This window comes from Ochlerotatus camptorhynchus, unplaced genomic scaffold (assembly GCF_037179485.1).
Source record: "Ochlerotatus camptorhynchus isolate MF236.1 unplaced genomic scaffold, CSIRO-AGI_Acam_v1.1 ptg000232l, whole genome shotgun sequence".
Lineage (NCBI taxonomy): Eukaryota > Metazoa > Arthropoda > Insecta > Diptera > Culicidae > Ochlerotatus > Ochlerotatus camptorhynchus.
In genome coordinates, this window is record NW_027040722.1 from 765,508 (window position 1) to 784,229 (window position 18,722).

Below are 18,722 nucleotides of genomic sequence, written 5' to 3' on the forward strand. Positions count from 1 at the left end.
TCGATTTGCTCACGTACCTTCTATGTTCGAAACAGTTCTATCGATTGTTTCACACTCATGTCGTCATCTGACGTAAGTATCTAGTCGATAGGTTTGGAAATTGCAGCTACTGTTGCCTCTACCGCTGTATGTGCTCCTGTCATCGTCAACTTAACGATCTCGAGGAGACACGGGTATGGGATGTTCTGCTACTGTTCCTTTCGACCAATGACAGTATGATTGATGGTAAGCTCCCATCTAGAGTTATGCACTTTAACTAATCATGTTTGTATTACTTCATATAAAATTTTCACACTGCCGTACTCTAACAGAATTATCAACTCTATACTTTTATCTCCTCATGACCACTTTAAGTCTGCACGCAGAGAAATGGTTTTTTAATTCAAATGGATATATTTTTGACTCAGGGCCTAATGTATTTTTGATATTGTTTCAAATATATTATTAGGTTAATTCAAAGAAAAATATTTTTGAATCAACAAACCGGTTGTAAAGTCAATAATCTGTTTGTTGATTCTAAAAAACATTTTGTTGATTCAAAAATATGTTTTGTTGAAATAGTGATACAATATGTTTGAATCAATAACAAAATACATTAGGCCCTGAAACAAAAATCCATTTTTCTGCGTGTGATATTTGACGTTAAACATCTCCAACTATGTAAATCGTTAACTTCACGCATGAAGTAATATCATCAATTATTTAAAATTAGTTAGATTTGTCTTCTACAAACTCGAGAAAATAGTGACTTACTTATCATCTCTATAAAAATCAGCAGACGACCTTCTAGCAGAAAGTTCAACAAAATGAGAATCAAATTTTGCTGAACCTCTCTGCAAGAAGACCGTCCCAAAGCTGCTATTTCAACGCTTTTATGTATACTGGTACAGACGGATTTCCCATACATTTATGTTTTTTGTGAATAGAGTAGGTTTGTCAACATCAACAGGCTTTATATAACCCTAACTATAGTTTGAAAAAGCAAACCATCATTGGTACTGCATTGAACCTTTTGATTTTGAAATAATGAAATTAAAAAAAGGAATTAACTGACCCATCATGCCTCTGCTCTGCAAGAAGCGCAAAGGCCTTTCCCGGCTATTTCTTCCCAAATGAAACTTTCGACCTGCCCTTAACTTAGGGTTCATTGAGCCCTTCCACAGTATATACAAAGGAATTTCTTTACCAATTCCATCGAAAGCCAAACGCCACACACACTTCAGAAATAGACACGAACTAGGCTTCATTATTGTGTACGTTATGTTTACCGAAGGAAACATCCTTTCGCATTACTCATTACATTTTGCTCGTAACATAAATGTATAATGCGTCCCATTTATACATATGTACCTGTACTGCTAAACATTATTGAAATATATGTATCCCTAAAATCCATCGTCCTCGCTGTCCCCGTTGCTGCTGCTGCTGTTGGCGCAAAACATTTAAAGTACCTACTAAAAACAGGAAAATAATCGAAACCAGGCCCCGGCGCACTGCGAAGAAGCCGCCCTCAACCGTCAATAATTGTTGCACCACCAACTTTCCGAACGCGATTTAGAGCAAAATCAAGCCAACATCCTCCGGTTGCATGCTCGGACAGCGCCAGTTGTACAGGTAGTACTGCAAATTGCCATCGCCAATGCCGAACTTGAGCGGCACCAGGAACTTGCGGTTCTCCATCAGATCCAGTGCGTTGAACACATCAAAATTGAGGTTTTTCGCCGAAATGAGCGCATCGTTAATCAGGTCCAGCCACGGTGTTTTGGTCGACACGTTGTAGAAACTATACGCGGCCTTGACGCACTTGTGCACGGCATGGTGCATCACGGTCGACGGAAGCGTGTAATAGCTGACCATGTCGGTGATTTCGCCGGTGGCCGGATCTTCGACGATGAAGCAATCGATTATGCCGTCCTGCGGCAAGAACCAGTGGCGAAATTCCTCCTCGTCGAACACCGGCGTCAGATTGAATCCGAGCAAGTAGCGTTCAAGCAGTTGGTGGGTGGCTTTCAGGTCCGACTCGCGCAGCTTCCGGAAACCGGGAGTTTTAGGGGCGTCCGATAGTTTGTACAGTTTGATCGTTCGCTGCATCGTCATGTTGCGCGATAGGTGGGAGAATTTTACCTGCAAAAATGGATGATTCACGATAACGATAACGGTTTGTTGACTAACTAAGAGGACTTACCTCGACAAGCTTCTTCGGATTCAGTGATCGATGCCAGTAGCGACAGGAGGAAACTGGTTTCGGAAGAACCACTCCGGCCGTGTAAACCGCTTGGAAAATCCCGGTTCGATTGACCCTTCTGGTAATCTCGCGGATCAACACCGGTGCCAGACGCTTCGAGCGAAGCTTCTTGTGCACACACAAAAAGTTAATCTCTACCATTTTCTGGGTCTTCTGGTGAACATTCAGCGTACCGGGAATGGCCGAAATGAATCCGACTAGCCTGCCGGATTTGACGACCCGTACTCCGCAGTGCCATTCGGCGCGCCATCCGGGTGGTTGCAGAGCCCATTTCAGGAAGGTGGGCTGATAATCGAACCGGAACATTGCATCGTCATCTTCGACGTAATTCTCGTTCAGCAGCGTGTACAGTTCTTTGAGCTGTAGCGGATCTTCCAGGTTCATGGTGTCCCACGTGAAACCCTCCGGCAGGCTGTACGGTTCTTCGCGTATTTCGTTTATCTGTTTGTCCGCTTCGATGGGTTCGTTCACTGCAATCTTTTCGTCCATTCTGGGAACCGGTTGGGTGGACCAGAATTTAAATGATTTATTTAGGGCCTCCTCCGGCGTTTTCGCCGGCTTCAGCGAACTCAACTTCAGCTGTTCGATCACATTCATCAACATGTCCTGACTAGGAAGTTGACCTAGAACCCAAAGAATGGAAATTAACACAACACATTCACATCCGATTGTATCACCCTCTTACCTGCTCCGGGAAGAGCCATTCCTGATCCGGACGGTGCTTCATCGGTCTCTTGACCAGCAGCCGTCGAGAACACCGCACTATTATTATCCACCGCAGCCACAGTCTCAGTTCCGCCAGCCTGCTGGCCTTCCTGCGATTGTTGCTGCTTGTTCTTCTTTTTCTTTTTGGCCTTGGCCGCCTTCCCACCGTCTACGGTCCCGGCAACGGGAACCTCCCCATTCTTCTCCGCGTCCGGTTTCAATTCGGTTACCGTCGCGGCGACCGGAACTGCTTGCTGATCAGCCATCAAAATTGCACCACCACCAACACCGATCCGCTGCACGAGAATCAGTTCCGAAAAAGGGAAAAACTCAGAAAATCGATTTTCTTGCGTGAGAGCTTCACCCTCGTTGGCTACTTACCTCCACAAATTGCACTCGGAACGGAGGAAACCGAAAGCTACTGCTGCAGTGCTCTTAGACGGGAAAGCGAAACTGCAACCGAGGCGAATCGCGAGATTAATTGCACTTTTTCAAGGGCTTCCGTAGAAACTTTGAACCAAAGGGAAAAACGAGACACCGGAATTTTCGGACGACGACGAGCCCACTTGATGTGCCAGTCAGAAAAGCGATGAAGGACCGACGATGATACGAACGAAAAAGAGGGAGTGATTACGCGTGACAATTCGGTAATTTCGGGACCCATCACATCTGCCGCAGAGCTGCCAGGTGGTTTTATAAAAAATCTGTATCCACTCTATTAAAAAATCTGTATTTTCTGTATTGACGATTTTTTTCTTAATTAATCATGTTTTGTACCCGCATAAGCGCGAACCATAAATTGACCTTACCTAAAATGGTTATAAATTGTTTATAATCCCTGCTAAACTTCAACTGAAATGGTTATGGAACTTTACATGAACGTTTAATGATAAAGTTTTAACCTTAAGTATTATAGTTTTTTGGAAGTGGACCTTACAAATAATGGGTTGTTAAGAACCATTACCATTCAAAATTCTTGTTTTCTCCATACATTTTCGGAAAGAAAACTATACTAAAACCTTTTAACTTATGGTTTGAGAACATTAATGGTAATGGTTATGGTAACCAGTAAGGTCCATGAATGGTTTTGTAACATCGATCAACTTTATGTGGAATATATCGCGAATTGGTTGCCTGTAAATTACTGATTACCAATTCACGATATATTTCACGTAAAGTTGAGCGATAATACAAAACCATTAATGAACCTTACTGACTACCATAACCATAACCATTAATGTTCTCAAACCATAAGTAAAAACGTTCTAATATAGTTCTCTTTCCGAAAATGTATGGAGAAAACAAAAATTTGGAATGGTAATGGTTCTTAACAACCCATTATTTGTAAGGTCCGCTTCCAAAAAACCATAATACATAAGGTTAAAACTTTATCACACAAACGTTCATGTAAAGTTCCATAACCATTTCAGTTGAAGTTTAGCAGGGATTATAAACAATTTTTAACCATTATCGGTAAGGTCATGTGATGGTTCGCGTTTATGCGGGTAGTTTTACAAATACAGTGCATACAAAATAACCATAAAAAGTGCTTAACCACCTATTCGGGCTATCGTACTAACCATACGGGATATAATTGCGCCATTTGTGATATCGTCCGTACTTATTTATAAGAGTGATATGAAGCCGTTTGAAATTGTATAGAGATTTTAGTTTCTATTCATTATCTACCTGATAAGCAGTTTTAAATGCAAAAAAGTTTGAAATTTTTAATATAGATGAATACAATTAATTACATCATTTGTGTGGTAGTTATACCGAAAAGTCGATAGATGTCGCCCCGCCAGTGCTGGTAAAATCATTTTTGCAGTATGGAGAATATCAGAAAATCCGCAATTTCTTATGAAATACATTTTCAATGCAAGTAAAATGTTTACGAGTACTTGTATTTGTACCATTTTAATGTGCTCGGGCACTTTTCTTGTATTTAACATACATGCTTATATAGACCTTTTTGACGTTTAATAGCCTTTCTCTATCTGGCACACTTGGATGAATGGACGGTTTGTTTTCCCACTAATCTGTTTCTCTCTTGCTCGCACTAATTCGATTTAAATGGTACAGTAGTGTGCGCCGATTAAACGTCAAAAAGCTCTATTGGAAATATTCAATTAATACTGTAAATCCCCATACAATCAAAAAAGTTATTTTGTTTTTATAAATTTTGATTTTTTTTTTCTCAAGCATTTTATAAAAATCTGTATAAATCTGTATTGTAATTTAAAAATCTGTGATAAATCTGTATTCTGTATCGGGTCTGTATTAAGATTAAAAAATCTGTATAATACAGATAAATCTGTATAAATGGCAGCGCTGCATCTGCGAGCTTTTGTACCGAACTGTCAAAATACATCGGGTGTGAAGTTGAGTGTGAAGCACATGTACCGATGTGAAGCTCACTTATAGGATTGGGCAATCTTGCATTGCATGATAAAAAAAATCAATCAACTCTGGAGTTCTTTTTGAATAGCAGTGACCAAATTGTGTGCGCGGATGAAGCTGTGACGGAGGTTGGATTATTTTTTGCTAAATGCTGACAACGCAATTTTTGTCACAAGGGAATTTCATTTCGGGAAATTTTGATATCCTTAGTGCAAGCATGCTATAGCATTTTATATCTAGAATACGAGCTGCATGGTGAATTTTTTAAGTGAAAATTAGATTTTATTTGGCCATGAAGACGCAATTTTGTTTTATTTTTCCTGAAACGAAGGTATTCACAGAAAAACAAAACTACCCACCGCTTGGGTTTTTTAAACTCAAATTTGAGTTATTTGACCTCTGCCCGTTTCATTTCCTCTCGCTATTTAGAAAAAATTGAAAATAACTTAGCGATGGGTAATTTTTTTTGCCGTGCTTAAATGCAAACTACTTTGAGCCGGTTTACCCAAATTTGGCTTATCGTACGGAACATGGGAGATGAGTGAAAAGAACTTAATTTTGGGTTGTTTTGAATTTCTGTGTTCATAGCTTTTGTCGATTTTTTTTTCTCCACAGCAGCGGCAGTTGTCACAAATGACATCAAGATGCGTAACCAAAGTCGATTTGGTTCCAACAAGTTTTCAATTCGACAAGTTGGCTTACCCAACAAACAATCGTCTATTGAAGAAACGACCTCTTGACCGTTTTATTCAACTGCATACTTAATAGTACTTGTACTATTTTTAATAATTTTAAAGCCTCCCTAATAAAGATAAATTAATTAAATTATTTTTAATAATAACTTCTGTTCAGGCTTTGTTCACACAAATCTGGAGAATTTATTCAACCACAACATTGAACTACTGGTGTTGTATAAGGTATGTCGAGAAGCTTTTATTCGACTTATATGAGTTGTAACAGAGTTCATTCGATAAATTTTTTGATTATTCAGCGTTTATTAGACATCACTGCTTCCTTAAAACAGTGATGCTCTATATACGCTTGATTCTCATGTGAAGTAACGTTTAATTAGACATTATTATACATTTATTAAACGATTATTCAACTGTGAGAAAATTAACCCGAAAATAAGAGGGACGGGGACAGGGGAAGGGTGTGTTTCTTAAGTGTGTAATTGAATTCATTATTTCTGACGTGGCTCGCACCACACGATATTAGAAAATTTATTAAATACATACATGTCGTTGTATGGGATTCGAACCATGTACCTTCCGATTACCAGCCGCTTGCCTTGTCATCTGAGCTATCCTAGAATTCATCATATGGGCAACTCTATAATCAATAAAAGCTCGCTTGAAAGTAAATACCTATCAGCACTCCCGATCGCAACTCTAGCTCCTTCAAGGCCCTGTGGGAATGATTAATTCATTCATCGTTGTTTAACATGAGACCAATGTTACCTCTTCACCACTCCAATCCCAAGGAAGGAATGCTCGGTTATTTTTTAAACTAGATCAATGCATTCATTATCGTAAGTCATGTGATCGATGATTACTATTTAAATTAATTAGACGTAGAACACAAATAAAAAAAAGGGTTGAGCTTGTGATTGAACTCACGACCTTCTAATTGGAAAGCGGAAACGGTAACCACTACTCTACTGATTTCGCCTTGTTGTTAGACTGAATCAGTGTTGTCGAATAATGAATCTAATATGTCGTTTATAAAACATTTACAAATCATGTGATTACAACATGGACGCATAGTGGTATAATAGCGAGGGGGACGACTCTATCTACGATGCAAAAAAGATTGTGTTTTGCTGTGGCTAGCTGCGCGCACGATGAGTAGATACACACAAAAAATAATCATTTCTAAAATTAAAAAAACCATTGGTCAAATTAAAAGTTTTCGTTGGTTCTTTTTGGTAGAAAGTCCGAAGCATTCAGAATAAAAATGTGTAGCCTATCAAATCAAAAGTTAAGCCCCTCGTTAATTTTAAAAGTTGAAGCTTTCGAATCAAATTGTAGAACTGTCAAATGAAAAACCAATGCTTTTAAAATAAAGTACAAAATGTTTCAAATAAAAAAGGATTTGTTTTATCATGACAATAAATGTTTTATCTCAAATTTGAAATATTACAGGTTAATAGTTTTCAAGATTAAAGACAAATACCCTTACTCATATTTGTACCATTTATAAAAATTGTCTTTATTCATATACTTTGTATAGAAAATGAAAATACATCATTGTTTTTGAGACCAGTGCAGATTTCGTCTGAGTCCTAGGATTCAAATGCCATCAACACCGATGAAAGAACACCACCTGCCACTGGAAACGACCACCACCCGAACTAGATCACTAACGGTCCAGGATAATTCATACATCATTGTGTTGTTGTTCAGCCGCTCTACATCCACATACCATCGGCTGTCAGATTCCGGAATGATGGGTTTGGTGCAATGTTACGGGGTTTTTTGCGCAGATTGTATTTTCTTCCAAGAGAGACGCTTTACACTGTTACGGGATTTGTTGGCCGATGATGACAGTGATGTATACGGTGACAAGCAGGAACCACCCGACGGAAACGCTTGTTTGCCAAGAGTTAGCGGGCTGATCAATGTAGCTACAATGTAAAAATAAATTTAATCGATCCTAAGAAAAACAAAAATCCAACTCACCTATCATACGCTGTTGTAGCGGTGGAATCACAATCAAGTACCACTGTACTACCTTCACCGGAGGTATCTATCAAATACTGATTCCACGCATTTGATTTCCGTAGAACGATTTGTTTTCCTCGTCTCGCCAACTCAAATTTGGCGGTAAATTAAGTGGAGTTCAGTGCTGCCAAAAACTTTACTATGAAGAGGTATTTTTGATAGCTGAACAACTTTTATTTTAAAAAATGTACTTTTAAAATTACAAGTCCGAAATGAAAGAAACACTTTCAAACCAAAGATATAACTTTCATTTTGAAAATTTTCACAGTTAAAACTACGAAATTTAGAAAACTTTTATTTTGAAATTGCATTATTTTTATAGCAACAATTTTTGTTATTTGTGTGTAGAAAGAAGATTGATGACGATTCTGAAGATTTCCTGCAAAAAGATGATAATCGATGCAAGTAGATGCGACAAATGAAAGAAGATTTTTCGAAGATTGATTAGCTAGTGTGAGATTTGTTGAGCATCTAAAGTTGAGATTTAGATGTGTCGCCCCCCTCGTATAATAGCTATTATCTACTATTATCTACTCGCATCGATCTTCACCTTTTTGCAAGAAATCTTCAAAATCATAATCAATCGTGTTTCTATCTATTAAGCGTGAGTGCATCTCACAACTGCAAAGCAGACAAATTCCTGCATCTTAGGTAGAGTCGCCCCCCTCGGTATTCACCTTTATTCAGCAATATTGTAAAGTAATGCAATGAAATCTAATAAAGAAGCTGGAGAACAATTATTAGACGTTTAATAAAGCATGTTATTAAATCAATTGAAAACAGTCGAATAAAATTGTCAATGTATGCACAAATTACACTTTTAGTTTGTTAGATCAAACTTCTGGCGTTGATATGGGAAGACATTTAACACCTTTACAGCTTTTAATAAGTAAATTAATCAGATCAGAGCAAACAGTGGAATAAATGTGCATTTATCGATCTCAATGAGCTTTTTCAGAACATAATTCGACAACTCTTTTTATTCATCATTGTACACTGTTATACAGCATTTATTCAATATATATGCTTATTTGTGACTCTGAATTGTTTGTTGGGTGGTATAAGAGCTATTTTGCTGAGTGTATTCACCTTTATACAGCAATATCGTAAAGCAATGCAATGAAATCTAATAATGGAGCTAGAAAACATTTATAAGACGTTTAATAAAGCATTCTATTCAATCAATTGAAAACAGTCGAATTAAAGCGACAATGTATGTGCAAATTATACTTATTCAGTTTGTTATGAGATCAAACTTCTGGTTCTGAATAAGGAAGACAGTCAACGTTTATAAAGCTTTTAATAAGGAAATTAATCATATCAGAGCAAACGGCGGAATAAAGGCGCATCTATCGATCTCAATGAGCTTTTTTCAGCACATAATTTGACATCCTGTTTTATTCAGCATTGTACACTGTTATACTGCATTTATTCAATGTGTATGCTTATTTGTGACTTTGAATTGTTTGTTGGGTACTCAGATCGGGTTTTTTCGATGCCGTTGCCGTTCCGCTTCCGCTGTAATTGCGCTTGGGCCTGTAATGTTGGCCTATGGATCTAAGATTGGGTTCATCGCTAAAAAGGTGCTATTTATCAATAAATATACAATTATTGTATCTAGATGAACGCGATGGATGGGACGGTACTAATGGATATTTTTGGTTGCTTTTGAAAATTCGATTGCTAAATTTATGTATGGGCCCAAATTAGGGACACTTAGGTCGACATTGCATACATTTCCCCTATATAAAAATATATATATTAAAAACATATTTTCAACAAGAATATGCATGTTTGAATTAAATTCGAAAGCATGTTTATTTCAACAATACATAAACTGGGTAAACAATATTTCGCGTTTCCTTTTTTTTCCTTCTTGTTTACATTCGGCAAACTCAACTGAAAATGGCCTGTAAGCGTCGAAACCGAAGTAGAGGGTCTGGAAACCCACGCAAGCAAGTGTTCCAAGCTTGAAAAAACCGCGTGAGTCCCCACAATATCAACGTCACTCCGTCGTTTCTGATGCCGATCCTCATATAATCCGCACCCCTAACCGACGTCGAAAGAAAAACAGATCATCCCCAAACACCAAACGTAGAAAGAGGCCGGTATGAGGACCAGCGTCAGAAACAACAAAACGACGCTAATATCACAAAGTTTCACCGGTTTTACTGAACTGGAACTCACGGACACCCACCCCGATGGCCCCCCGGATCTCGGACCCGGATCCAAACTCCTACAGACCTTCCTTAATCGCAGGAATTTAGATGCCCTGTCTGCAGATTTCCATTTATTTGCTATCCATTTGATTTTGTTTTATCCGCATTCAAATGGGGGAAATGTTGGCTTCGGCAATACCTTAACCTATTATCGTCAGGGGGTAAGCAACGTCCTTGAGAGCTGAATTTTGGAATGTGGATACATTCTGTTTCAGAGCATCTATTAGCCAAACTTGAGTGCTCTAGGACTTTGTTTACACCCTGACGATAATAGGTTAAGATATTGCCGAAGCCGACATTTCCCCTGCTAAAATAATTTCAAAATATTTTTGTTTATTTCAAACATGAAAAGCTTGTTTATAAAATAAACATATTTATTTCTGATCACATATGGTTGTCAAAACAAACAAAAATATTCACGTTTATTTTCAACACGAGTATTTTTAAAATAAACGTAACATTATTTTTGTTTTAAACATTATTATCAATGGAATACGTTTGAAATCAACCAAGTTTATGTTTGTGGCCAGAACAAACTGAGGTTCTGAACCATTTGGTGGATTATTTTAACTTTTGGTTAAAATTTGACAGATGGAAAGTTATCGATTAACCCTGCTATCCGAGCGTGGTTACTTCTGACAGACAAGAAGTTAAATTTTGACAATCGTGGTTGAGTTCTTTTCGAAACCGTGTGATCGACAGCACAGGGATTTTAGAACATAGAGAATAACTTTCGAAGTGTCACTTTTAACCACGAGTTAAATTTACCTCGGCAAATGGTTCACATGTTGATGATCATTTCAAAGAAATGATCATCAACACGCAGTGAGCAATAAATTGTCATGGGATACGTTTGGTAATGATCACTTATGAGAATTTCTACTATTATTGGGTAAGATAATTTGACTAAATCACTGATATAATGATTTACTACAGCCGCTATTTTTTTCTCGCTAGAAGTCATTTGAAGTTGTTGTAGAAGTCCTCTGTGGCCAAGTAAAAGAAAGGGAATCTTTCGAAAACCGTGATGCGAGTTCAACTGTTTTTCTCTTGGCGTGACTCATTATACACCGACTCTACACAGCAAAAAATGTAATATCGATCAATGTAATTCAAGCTGATGTATGAAATAATGTATTAAATCAATGTATGAAATAATGTACTATATCATGCAAAAAGCAGATACAATATTACATCAATGGATGTAATTTTGTTCGCAAAAACGATGAAAATCGTACAACGTTATATTACACAACCGATGGATTGACCTGGTTGCAGCAGTTTGGATGTAATATTCAACAAAAAAAAATTTCTGTGTAGTGCTGATGATGACGTTATTTTCGTTAAATTTACTACATCTGTGGTGAGAGTCAATCGTGTTTGATGCTTAAAAAATTAACACCAATTCTTTTTTTTAAAGGTTGAAAAGATCGAAGGAAGAGATCGATCTTTTCGATCTTTTCGAGGACAAAGAATCGATCCGAAAAATCGGAAATCGGGTTGTAAAAGATCGATCTTCCAAAGATCGATCTTCCAAAGATCGATCCAAGATCTTCCAACCCTAGGCCGAAGCACGGTTGCATCGGTTGCATGCATAATCGCCAAGCAGAAGTCAACTGTGATAACTCATCAGCTTTTGAATAGAAGTGAGAGATGCCAGATTTACAGACATGTCTGTGAATTTACAAACTTTTATTTTTTACACAGACATTTTTTTCGTTACAGACATTTACAGACTTTTTAGTTTTTTTTTACAGATATATACAGACTTTTGTAATCAAGGGAAATTTTTAAAATTTATGGTTTTACACTGTTTTACATCTTTAATCAAATTACACGTGCGATGTATTTTGCAACACGCATCAGAAATTCACGCGTTTTCAAATCCACCACACACGAACGAGCTGTCACTGTTATAGACGCTTATAGTTATAGACTTGTCAATGTGCTGCCATGTTGTATCCAAAACGAACATTATTTTCCATATGATTTGACGATTTGTTTCGATACGTCGACTCACGTTGGCCGGTCTATAACTTGACTGTCTATAGTAACTGTCACTGAAAAAGTGAATGAAATCGAGGGGGACAAAAGTCCATGATTTATTCAAAATTGCCAAAAATTACTCTAAAGTTTGATTAACTGATTTATGAAATTCTGGACCGACGATGCCTAGAAATGCTGATAACAGCTGGAACCTCTCTAGCGAAGTAAACGCTTATGCAAGTGTCGGTGGAAGTTCATCCTCCAGCATCCGCTGGGATCACATGAAACCGTTCCCAAGTGGCATCGCCGCCAATGAAATGTGAGAGGAATGGAATCGTTACTTAGAAAACATCGAGATAGGTGCTTCGCTCAGTAAAGTTAATATTCCATGGGCGACGAACTGCAAGGAATCGTAAAAACCGCAAAGGCGCAAAGCTTCGCCCAAGCTTGACAAACCTGGACTGCTACCGAATCTTCGTTACGGACATCAAAACCTACCTACGGTCGATGACGGACACGGCAGCAGAGCACGAGGCTTTTTCTAGAATAAAGCAGGAAAACGGCGGTCGCTTTTCACGCCGGGTCGATGTGTAAAGCACGATCGTGCAACTACAGCGTTGACGACGAGGACAGATTCGTGCGTGCACAGTTATTAAGTGGACTGAGGAACAGAGAACTCGTGAAACAGGGAAGGATCTATGACCATGAAACGAATTTTATGAGTGAAGGGAAGATATGTGTGGGTGCAAAGAGCGCCCAATGCTTCTCTGTGCAGTGTGCTGAACATTCAGCACTATCGCAGAGACTCGTAGTAAGTAAAGCCCTACAGTAAAAGTATGGACGACTGTCACTACAAAACTGAAAAAAGCTGTTCCAATCGAGCAAAGCGGTGCATTTTGACGGTTCGATTGGAACAACTTTTGACAGACGTCCATACTTTTACTGTAGGGCTTTAGTAGTAAGCCATGATGAGCGTTGCGAGCAGAGATGCCAGATCTACGGAAATCTCCGTAGATCTACGGATTTTACAAATTTTTGCGGAAATACGGATCCGTAGGCAAAATCTACGGAATTCGGTACAGTTTCTACGGATTTTTTCTTCATTATACGTCTCCCTTCAGAATCGAATTTTACAATCTAGAGTATAATCTGATTCTGAAGGGAAAGAAGCATAAAGTAAAATACAACCGTTTTCTTGCTCACTTATCCTTTTTTTGATAGAATTGGCGTTGACGGCGACTCTGTAGCTCTTCTCTCCTATGAAATATCCCGTAAACAAACGTCAGACTGTGCGTGAAACTCTTCACTCCTGAGAAAGTTCCCATAATATACTGTAAATCTTTGCTTGAAGAGAAAATTTTTCGACAGTGCCGTGTGAAGGCGAATAAAAGTCGCGTCGGTCGACCGTAGTCGACACATTTTCTATGATAATCGACTGCCTTTGCTTCCGACACTTGCAAAACAAGCTTTCAAATAACAGTACCAATGTTAAACGACAAGCTCTGTCATACGACACTGTCACCGAAGGCCGTAACGAATGTATATATTTGAGTTTTTCTCATAATAAGAGCTGCTGATGTGTGCTTGTGTGAATTCTGAAAATAGCAAGCAACGATGTCCTAGTTATAACATTTCTGATCCGAAATGGTTTAATTGACACCAAATTGAGGAATTAGAACGAAATCACATATGTCATATGATAGTTATTTGATAATTTTCTTTTTGCTCGAATGTTGTTCTACCGATTGCGTTGTGTAAGAGAGACGACGTTCTCCTCCCCATCAGCTCGATGATGATCAGGCCTTCAACGTGTTCATCAAAAAGCACGTAATCCATAAGTCGTCGTACTTCTCCGGCTTTATAACCGAAACTACGGTTAAAACGTGGCTTTCTTATTAGATAACGACACTACTGTACCGCCGCTACGGGATCACAGTGGATCAGATCGCCATAGATGGTCTTGAAACCCCTGCAGTGGATCCTCAAATTGAGCTGCAAACCATTGCCGTGGATAATGAGACAGCATTGCTGCATGGGCAACAGGAAACGCTCCTTTGGAATAAGGACAAATGCCTGGAGACCGCTTCCGCGCAAAACAGTGTTCATCTGTCATTAATATATGACGAGCACGGCGAAGAGATAGCTTTTCCTGCCATATGTTTTGACCATCTACGGAAATTCAAGCCAGGGATTCGGATTGCATATTTCATGATGGCATCCAGTCAAACTCGTCGTCAAGACAGACGTGTGGGCAAACTACAACATTTGTTGTATATGACAATGAAAGTTCTACGCCTAAGCGTTTCCGAAGGCTTGCAATGCACTTTTAAGTGCACGGGGATAAGCAGTACATTGAGCGAAATCTATCCTTCCTCAAATCAATACCGAATTCTGTACAGTATTGGTAACAAAGGAAGATAAATTTGTTCACCATGATGCGACAATTGGGAAAGCCTGCGATGTTCCTCACACTTAGTGCAAATGAGATGAAGTGGTCCCATTTATTAAAGGACACAATGGCAATGACTTAACAGATCCTATCAAGGAATTGATTGTGCACTACAAAGAGCAACTCTGGTCAATGATGATCCAGTCACGTGCTGTGTGTTCTTCAACAAGCTGGTTGATACGATTGAAGTTTTAAGCACCGTGGAAGTCCTCACGCGCACATCTTGCTATGGCTGAACAAGGATCCCCGGGAAGCAATCAGTGAAAGTATGCCAAAACTACAGGTGCAACAGTATCATCATAGAGGTAACTCTAAGACCAGAAGGTCGATGCACCCCTCGAAACATAGGAAAATCCACGAACCCCTCATTTTGTTTGTCGAACTTTCATAGCTAATCAAAACATACATAGTGTAGTTCTGGAATTTATACTAGAATGGGGCACGTTAATCGAATTGCCTGGGATCAATAGGCTAGTCAAGTAGTGAGCCAATTTAAAATCGTTAGTTTCGTATTGATTGTTGGTGTCAAGGTATTCATGCCTGTACTACTATCGGCCCTTTTCAGGGCCACCAAGATTTTCCAAAAGAGTTAAATTTTTGAACATGTCCCAACTAAAATTTATATCAAAAGCTTCTTTTCAGGGCATCTTAGTCATACTAAAGAGTATAAACAGAGAGAACCCCGCTCAAATTCCTATTCCTACACAAAATACAAGTCCTGCTGCAGTTAATAAATAACACGTAGTCCGACGTCACCATTGCGTAAAACCCCAGCGGGCTGTCACTAGTAGTTTTTCAAAAGTTCTTTCATCGATTTATCATTTAACGTAAAATATAATAGAACTAAAAAAAAATATCACCTTCGGCTAAAAAAAAATCCGTAGAAATCCGTAGATTTGAATAAGTCTACGGAATTGCATAGAAAACAATCTGGCATCTCTGGTTGCGAGGACAACGAACTGGACACGGCATTTTCCTCTCTTAATCATCAACCACCGTGGAGGTAAGACGTTCAGCGATATCGGGCAGATTCCTTTCCGGCTGATGGTCAGTTATCCACAGTAACTAACCCCACTACTAACAAATGTTATCGATGTGGAAGTGAGACACACTTGGCGAACAGATGCGTTCATAAGGATACGGTATGTGGGAATTGCAAAAAGAAAAGGGTCACTTGCAGAGAGTGTGCCTCAGTTCCACATCCGATAATCGCTACGGTAAAGACACGAAGAATGGTAAATACAAGAAACAACAAACTAATCTTCTTGAAGAAGGTGCAGATTCAAATTCATTGGTTGAAGATCCAGACGATATTTGCGTTTTTGATGTTTGTGAAATAAACGATAAACAGTATTCAAAAATCTTTTTAAAGTTGAAAACAGCAAACACAATAATCAAATTTGTAGTGGACAGTGGATCGCCAGTTTCTTTGATGAGTATTGCAGATAAATTTAAGTACTTAAAAGATGTACCGTTGCATAAATCAAACCTTGGGTTGAAAAGTTATTGTGGGAATAAAATTAAAATACATGGGGTTATGAATGTTCACGTAAGGTGTATGGGACAGATATGAATGCTACGCCTGTTTGTGGTTGAAGGTAACAGACATCCTCTTCTTGGCCGTGAATGGATGCACACTTTAAAACTGAACTGGAATGACGTTATGAGGAACGATACGACAACTGTTAACACAGTAAGTTTGGATTCTTCGCTGTCAGGAGTGGTTAGGGATTTGATCGATAAGTTTCCTACTGTGTTATTATTATTATACTTCAGTTGGTAAAATGGAAAACATTCAAGCTTCTTTAACCTTAACACCAAATTGCAAGCCAGTATTCATCAAGGCTCGCAGGCTTCGATTTTCAATTAAGGATATTGTCGAAAAAGAAATCGAAAGTATGGTCCAAAACGGAGTATTGGTCAAGGTAAATCACAGTCAATGGGCTACACCCGTTGTTCCTGTCATGAAATCTTTAAATAAGGTTAGATTGTGTGGGAATTATAAAATTACTGTAAATAAAAATCTGTTAGTAGATGAACATCCTTTACCCACCATTGATGAGTTACAGGGGTTACTCAAAATAACTAGGATAGGCAAATTTTTGGTAAACTTTGGAGTGTTGTAACTTCGTCAAATATGATCCGATTTTAAATCTTTAAATCTTCCGAAAGCGTTCGACTGGAAAACTTATATATATATATATATATATATATATATATATATATATATATATATTTAACCACAAATGTAGCAAATTAGACAAGCCTTCCGGAGACCCGGAATATTGATTTTAGAAAATTTATCTCCTGCCATATTTGCAAATACAGGGGTTACTCAAAATAACTAGGATAGGCAAATTTTTGGTCAACTTTGGAGTGTTGCAACTTCGTCAAATATGATCCGATTTTAAATCTTCCAAAAGCATTTGACTGGAAAACTAATATTGTTTACGGTGTGGCCACGAAAATAATCCTGGTCACCGGATACGTATTTACTGATGGCAGTCAGGCCTGAAGATCAACCGATCTTAACTTTGAATACGCATCTCGGGTTGTTTCAACCTACTCGCTTGATGTACGGGTGGCCTCGGCGCCTGTCATTTTCCAAAGGGAAATTTCCCAGGTTTTGCAAGGTATTCCTGGAGTGTCCGTGTTTTTAGACGACGTGAAGATAACGGGGCCGGACGATGCTACGCATTTAGCTAGGGTGCATGAGGTTTTACGAAGATTTCAGGATTATAATATGCGAGTTAATATGGCCAAGTGCGATTTTTTTGCTGATAGTATTCAGTACTGCGGATACGTAATTGATCGTCATGGAATACGCAAGATGAAACAAAAAGTCAACGCTGTACAGGACATGCCCCGACCGAAAAATAGAGAACAGGTTAGGGCATTTGTTGGGCTAGTAAATAATTATGGTCGATTTCTGTCAGATTTGAGTACAAAACTTTACCCGATTAATAATTTCTTGAAGGATAATATGACGTTTGTGTGGAATTCAGCATGTAAGAACGCCTTCAAGTGGGTCAAACATGAAATGCAGTCTGCACGAGTACTGGTCCACTATGACATAAAGCTTCCTCTGGTTCTAACAACGGATGCTTCTCCATATGGCGAGGGTGCCGTGTTGAGCCACATATATCCAGATGTAAATGAGCATCCAATTCAGTATGCTTCCCAACTTCAACTTACTTACTTACTTAAGGGTCCTGTGCACCACCAGCGGTGCAAAAGACCCAACGTGAAAGACTTCCATCCTGGGCGGCTGCTCGCTTTTGCCTTGACCTGGGCCCAGGTCAGATTCCTATCGACTTGCTTAATTTCCTTATCCAATCCAGCGCTTGCTTGCAGATTTCGTTTCCGCCCCGTCGAAGTGTGTGGCCGACCCACCTCCACTTTCGCTCTCGAATTTCTGTTGCTATCGGCTTCTGATGACATCGACGATGGAGCTCGGCATTCGAGATCCAGTTGTGAGGCTACCAGGCACGAATTATATACCGCAGGCATCGGTTGATGAAGAGCTGCAGCTTTTGAGTGTTCTCCGCTGATACACACCACGTCTCGCTGGCGTATAACAACACAGATTTTACGTTCGAGTTGAAAATTCGGAGTTTGGTGCGTTGACTTATCTGGTTGAATCTCCATACGTTTCGTAAACTCGCAAAGGCAGCCTTAGCCTTCTTGATTCGTGCACCTATGTCGCTCTTGGCCCCGCCGTCCGACGCTATTTGGCTGCCAAGATATTGGAAACTTTTGACCTTCTCCACTGCTTGCCCCGCTACCGTAAAGTTGGAAGGGTTGCCCGTGTTGATATCCAACGATTTGGTCTTGTTGACGGAGAAGCGTTCGGCTAGGTCATTGAGCTTACTCTGCATATCGGAGCGCCGTTGTGCTAGTAGAGCAACATCATCAGCCAAATCGAAGTCGTTGAGATGCTCCATGGTGATAGGCTACCAAAGCAGCCTACGGTTCGGTGCACGGTCAATTGCACC

General features: G+C 39.2%; 1 protein-coding gene across 1 annotated transcript; it reads right to left on the reverse strand.

Moving 5' to 3' along the window:
• Positions 1 to 1,218: 1,218 nt before the first annotated feature.
• On the reverse strand, positions 1,219 to 3,516 carry Nmt (N-myristoyl transferase). Its single transcript, XM_065225692.1, has 4 exons — positions 3,332 to 3,516; positions 2,931 to 3,246; positions 2,186 to 2,868; positions 1,219 to 2,124 (listed from the first exon to the last, which is right to left on the reverse strand). The coding sequence occupies exons 2-4, from the start codon at positions 3,214 to 3,216 to the stop codon at positions 1,555 to 1,557; spliced, it is 1,539 nt and encodes a 512-aa protein (XP_065081764.1). The 5' UTR covers positions 3,217 to 3,246; positions 3,332 to 3,516; the 3' UTR covers positions 1,219 to 1,554.
• Between the last annotated feature and the right edge of the window lie 15,206 nt (positions 3,517 to 18,722).

What these genes read in the sequence shown, in the direction of transcription:
- Nmt (XM_065225692.1), bottom strand. Translation starts at nt 3,216, where the DNA reads ATGGCTGATCAGCAAGCAGTTCCGGTCGCCGCGACGGTAACCGAATTG. An exon ending in AATGGCTCTTCCCGGAGCAG is followed by an intron (nt 2,869 to 2,930) that starts GTAAGAGGGTGA and finishes TTTGGGTTCTAG; the next exon opens with GTCAACTTCCTAGTCAGGAC. An exon ending in ATCCGAAGAAGCTTGTCGAG is followed by an intron (nt 2,125 to 2,185) that starts GTAAGTCCTCTT and finishes CCATTTTTGCAG; the next exon opens with GTAAAATTCTCCCACCTATC.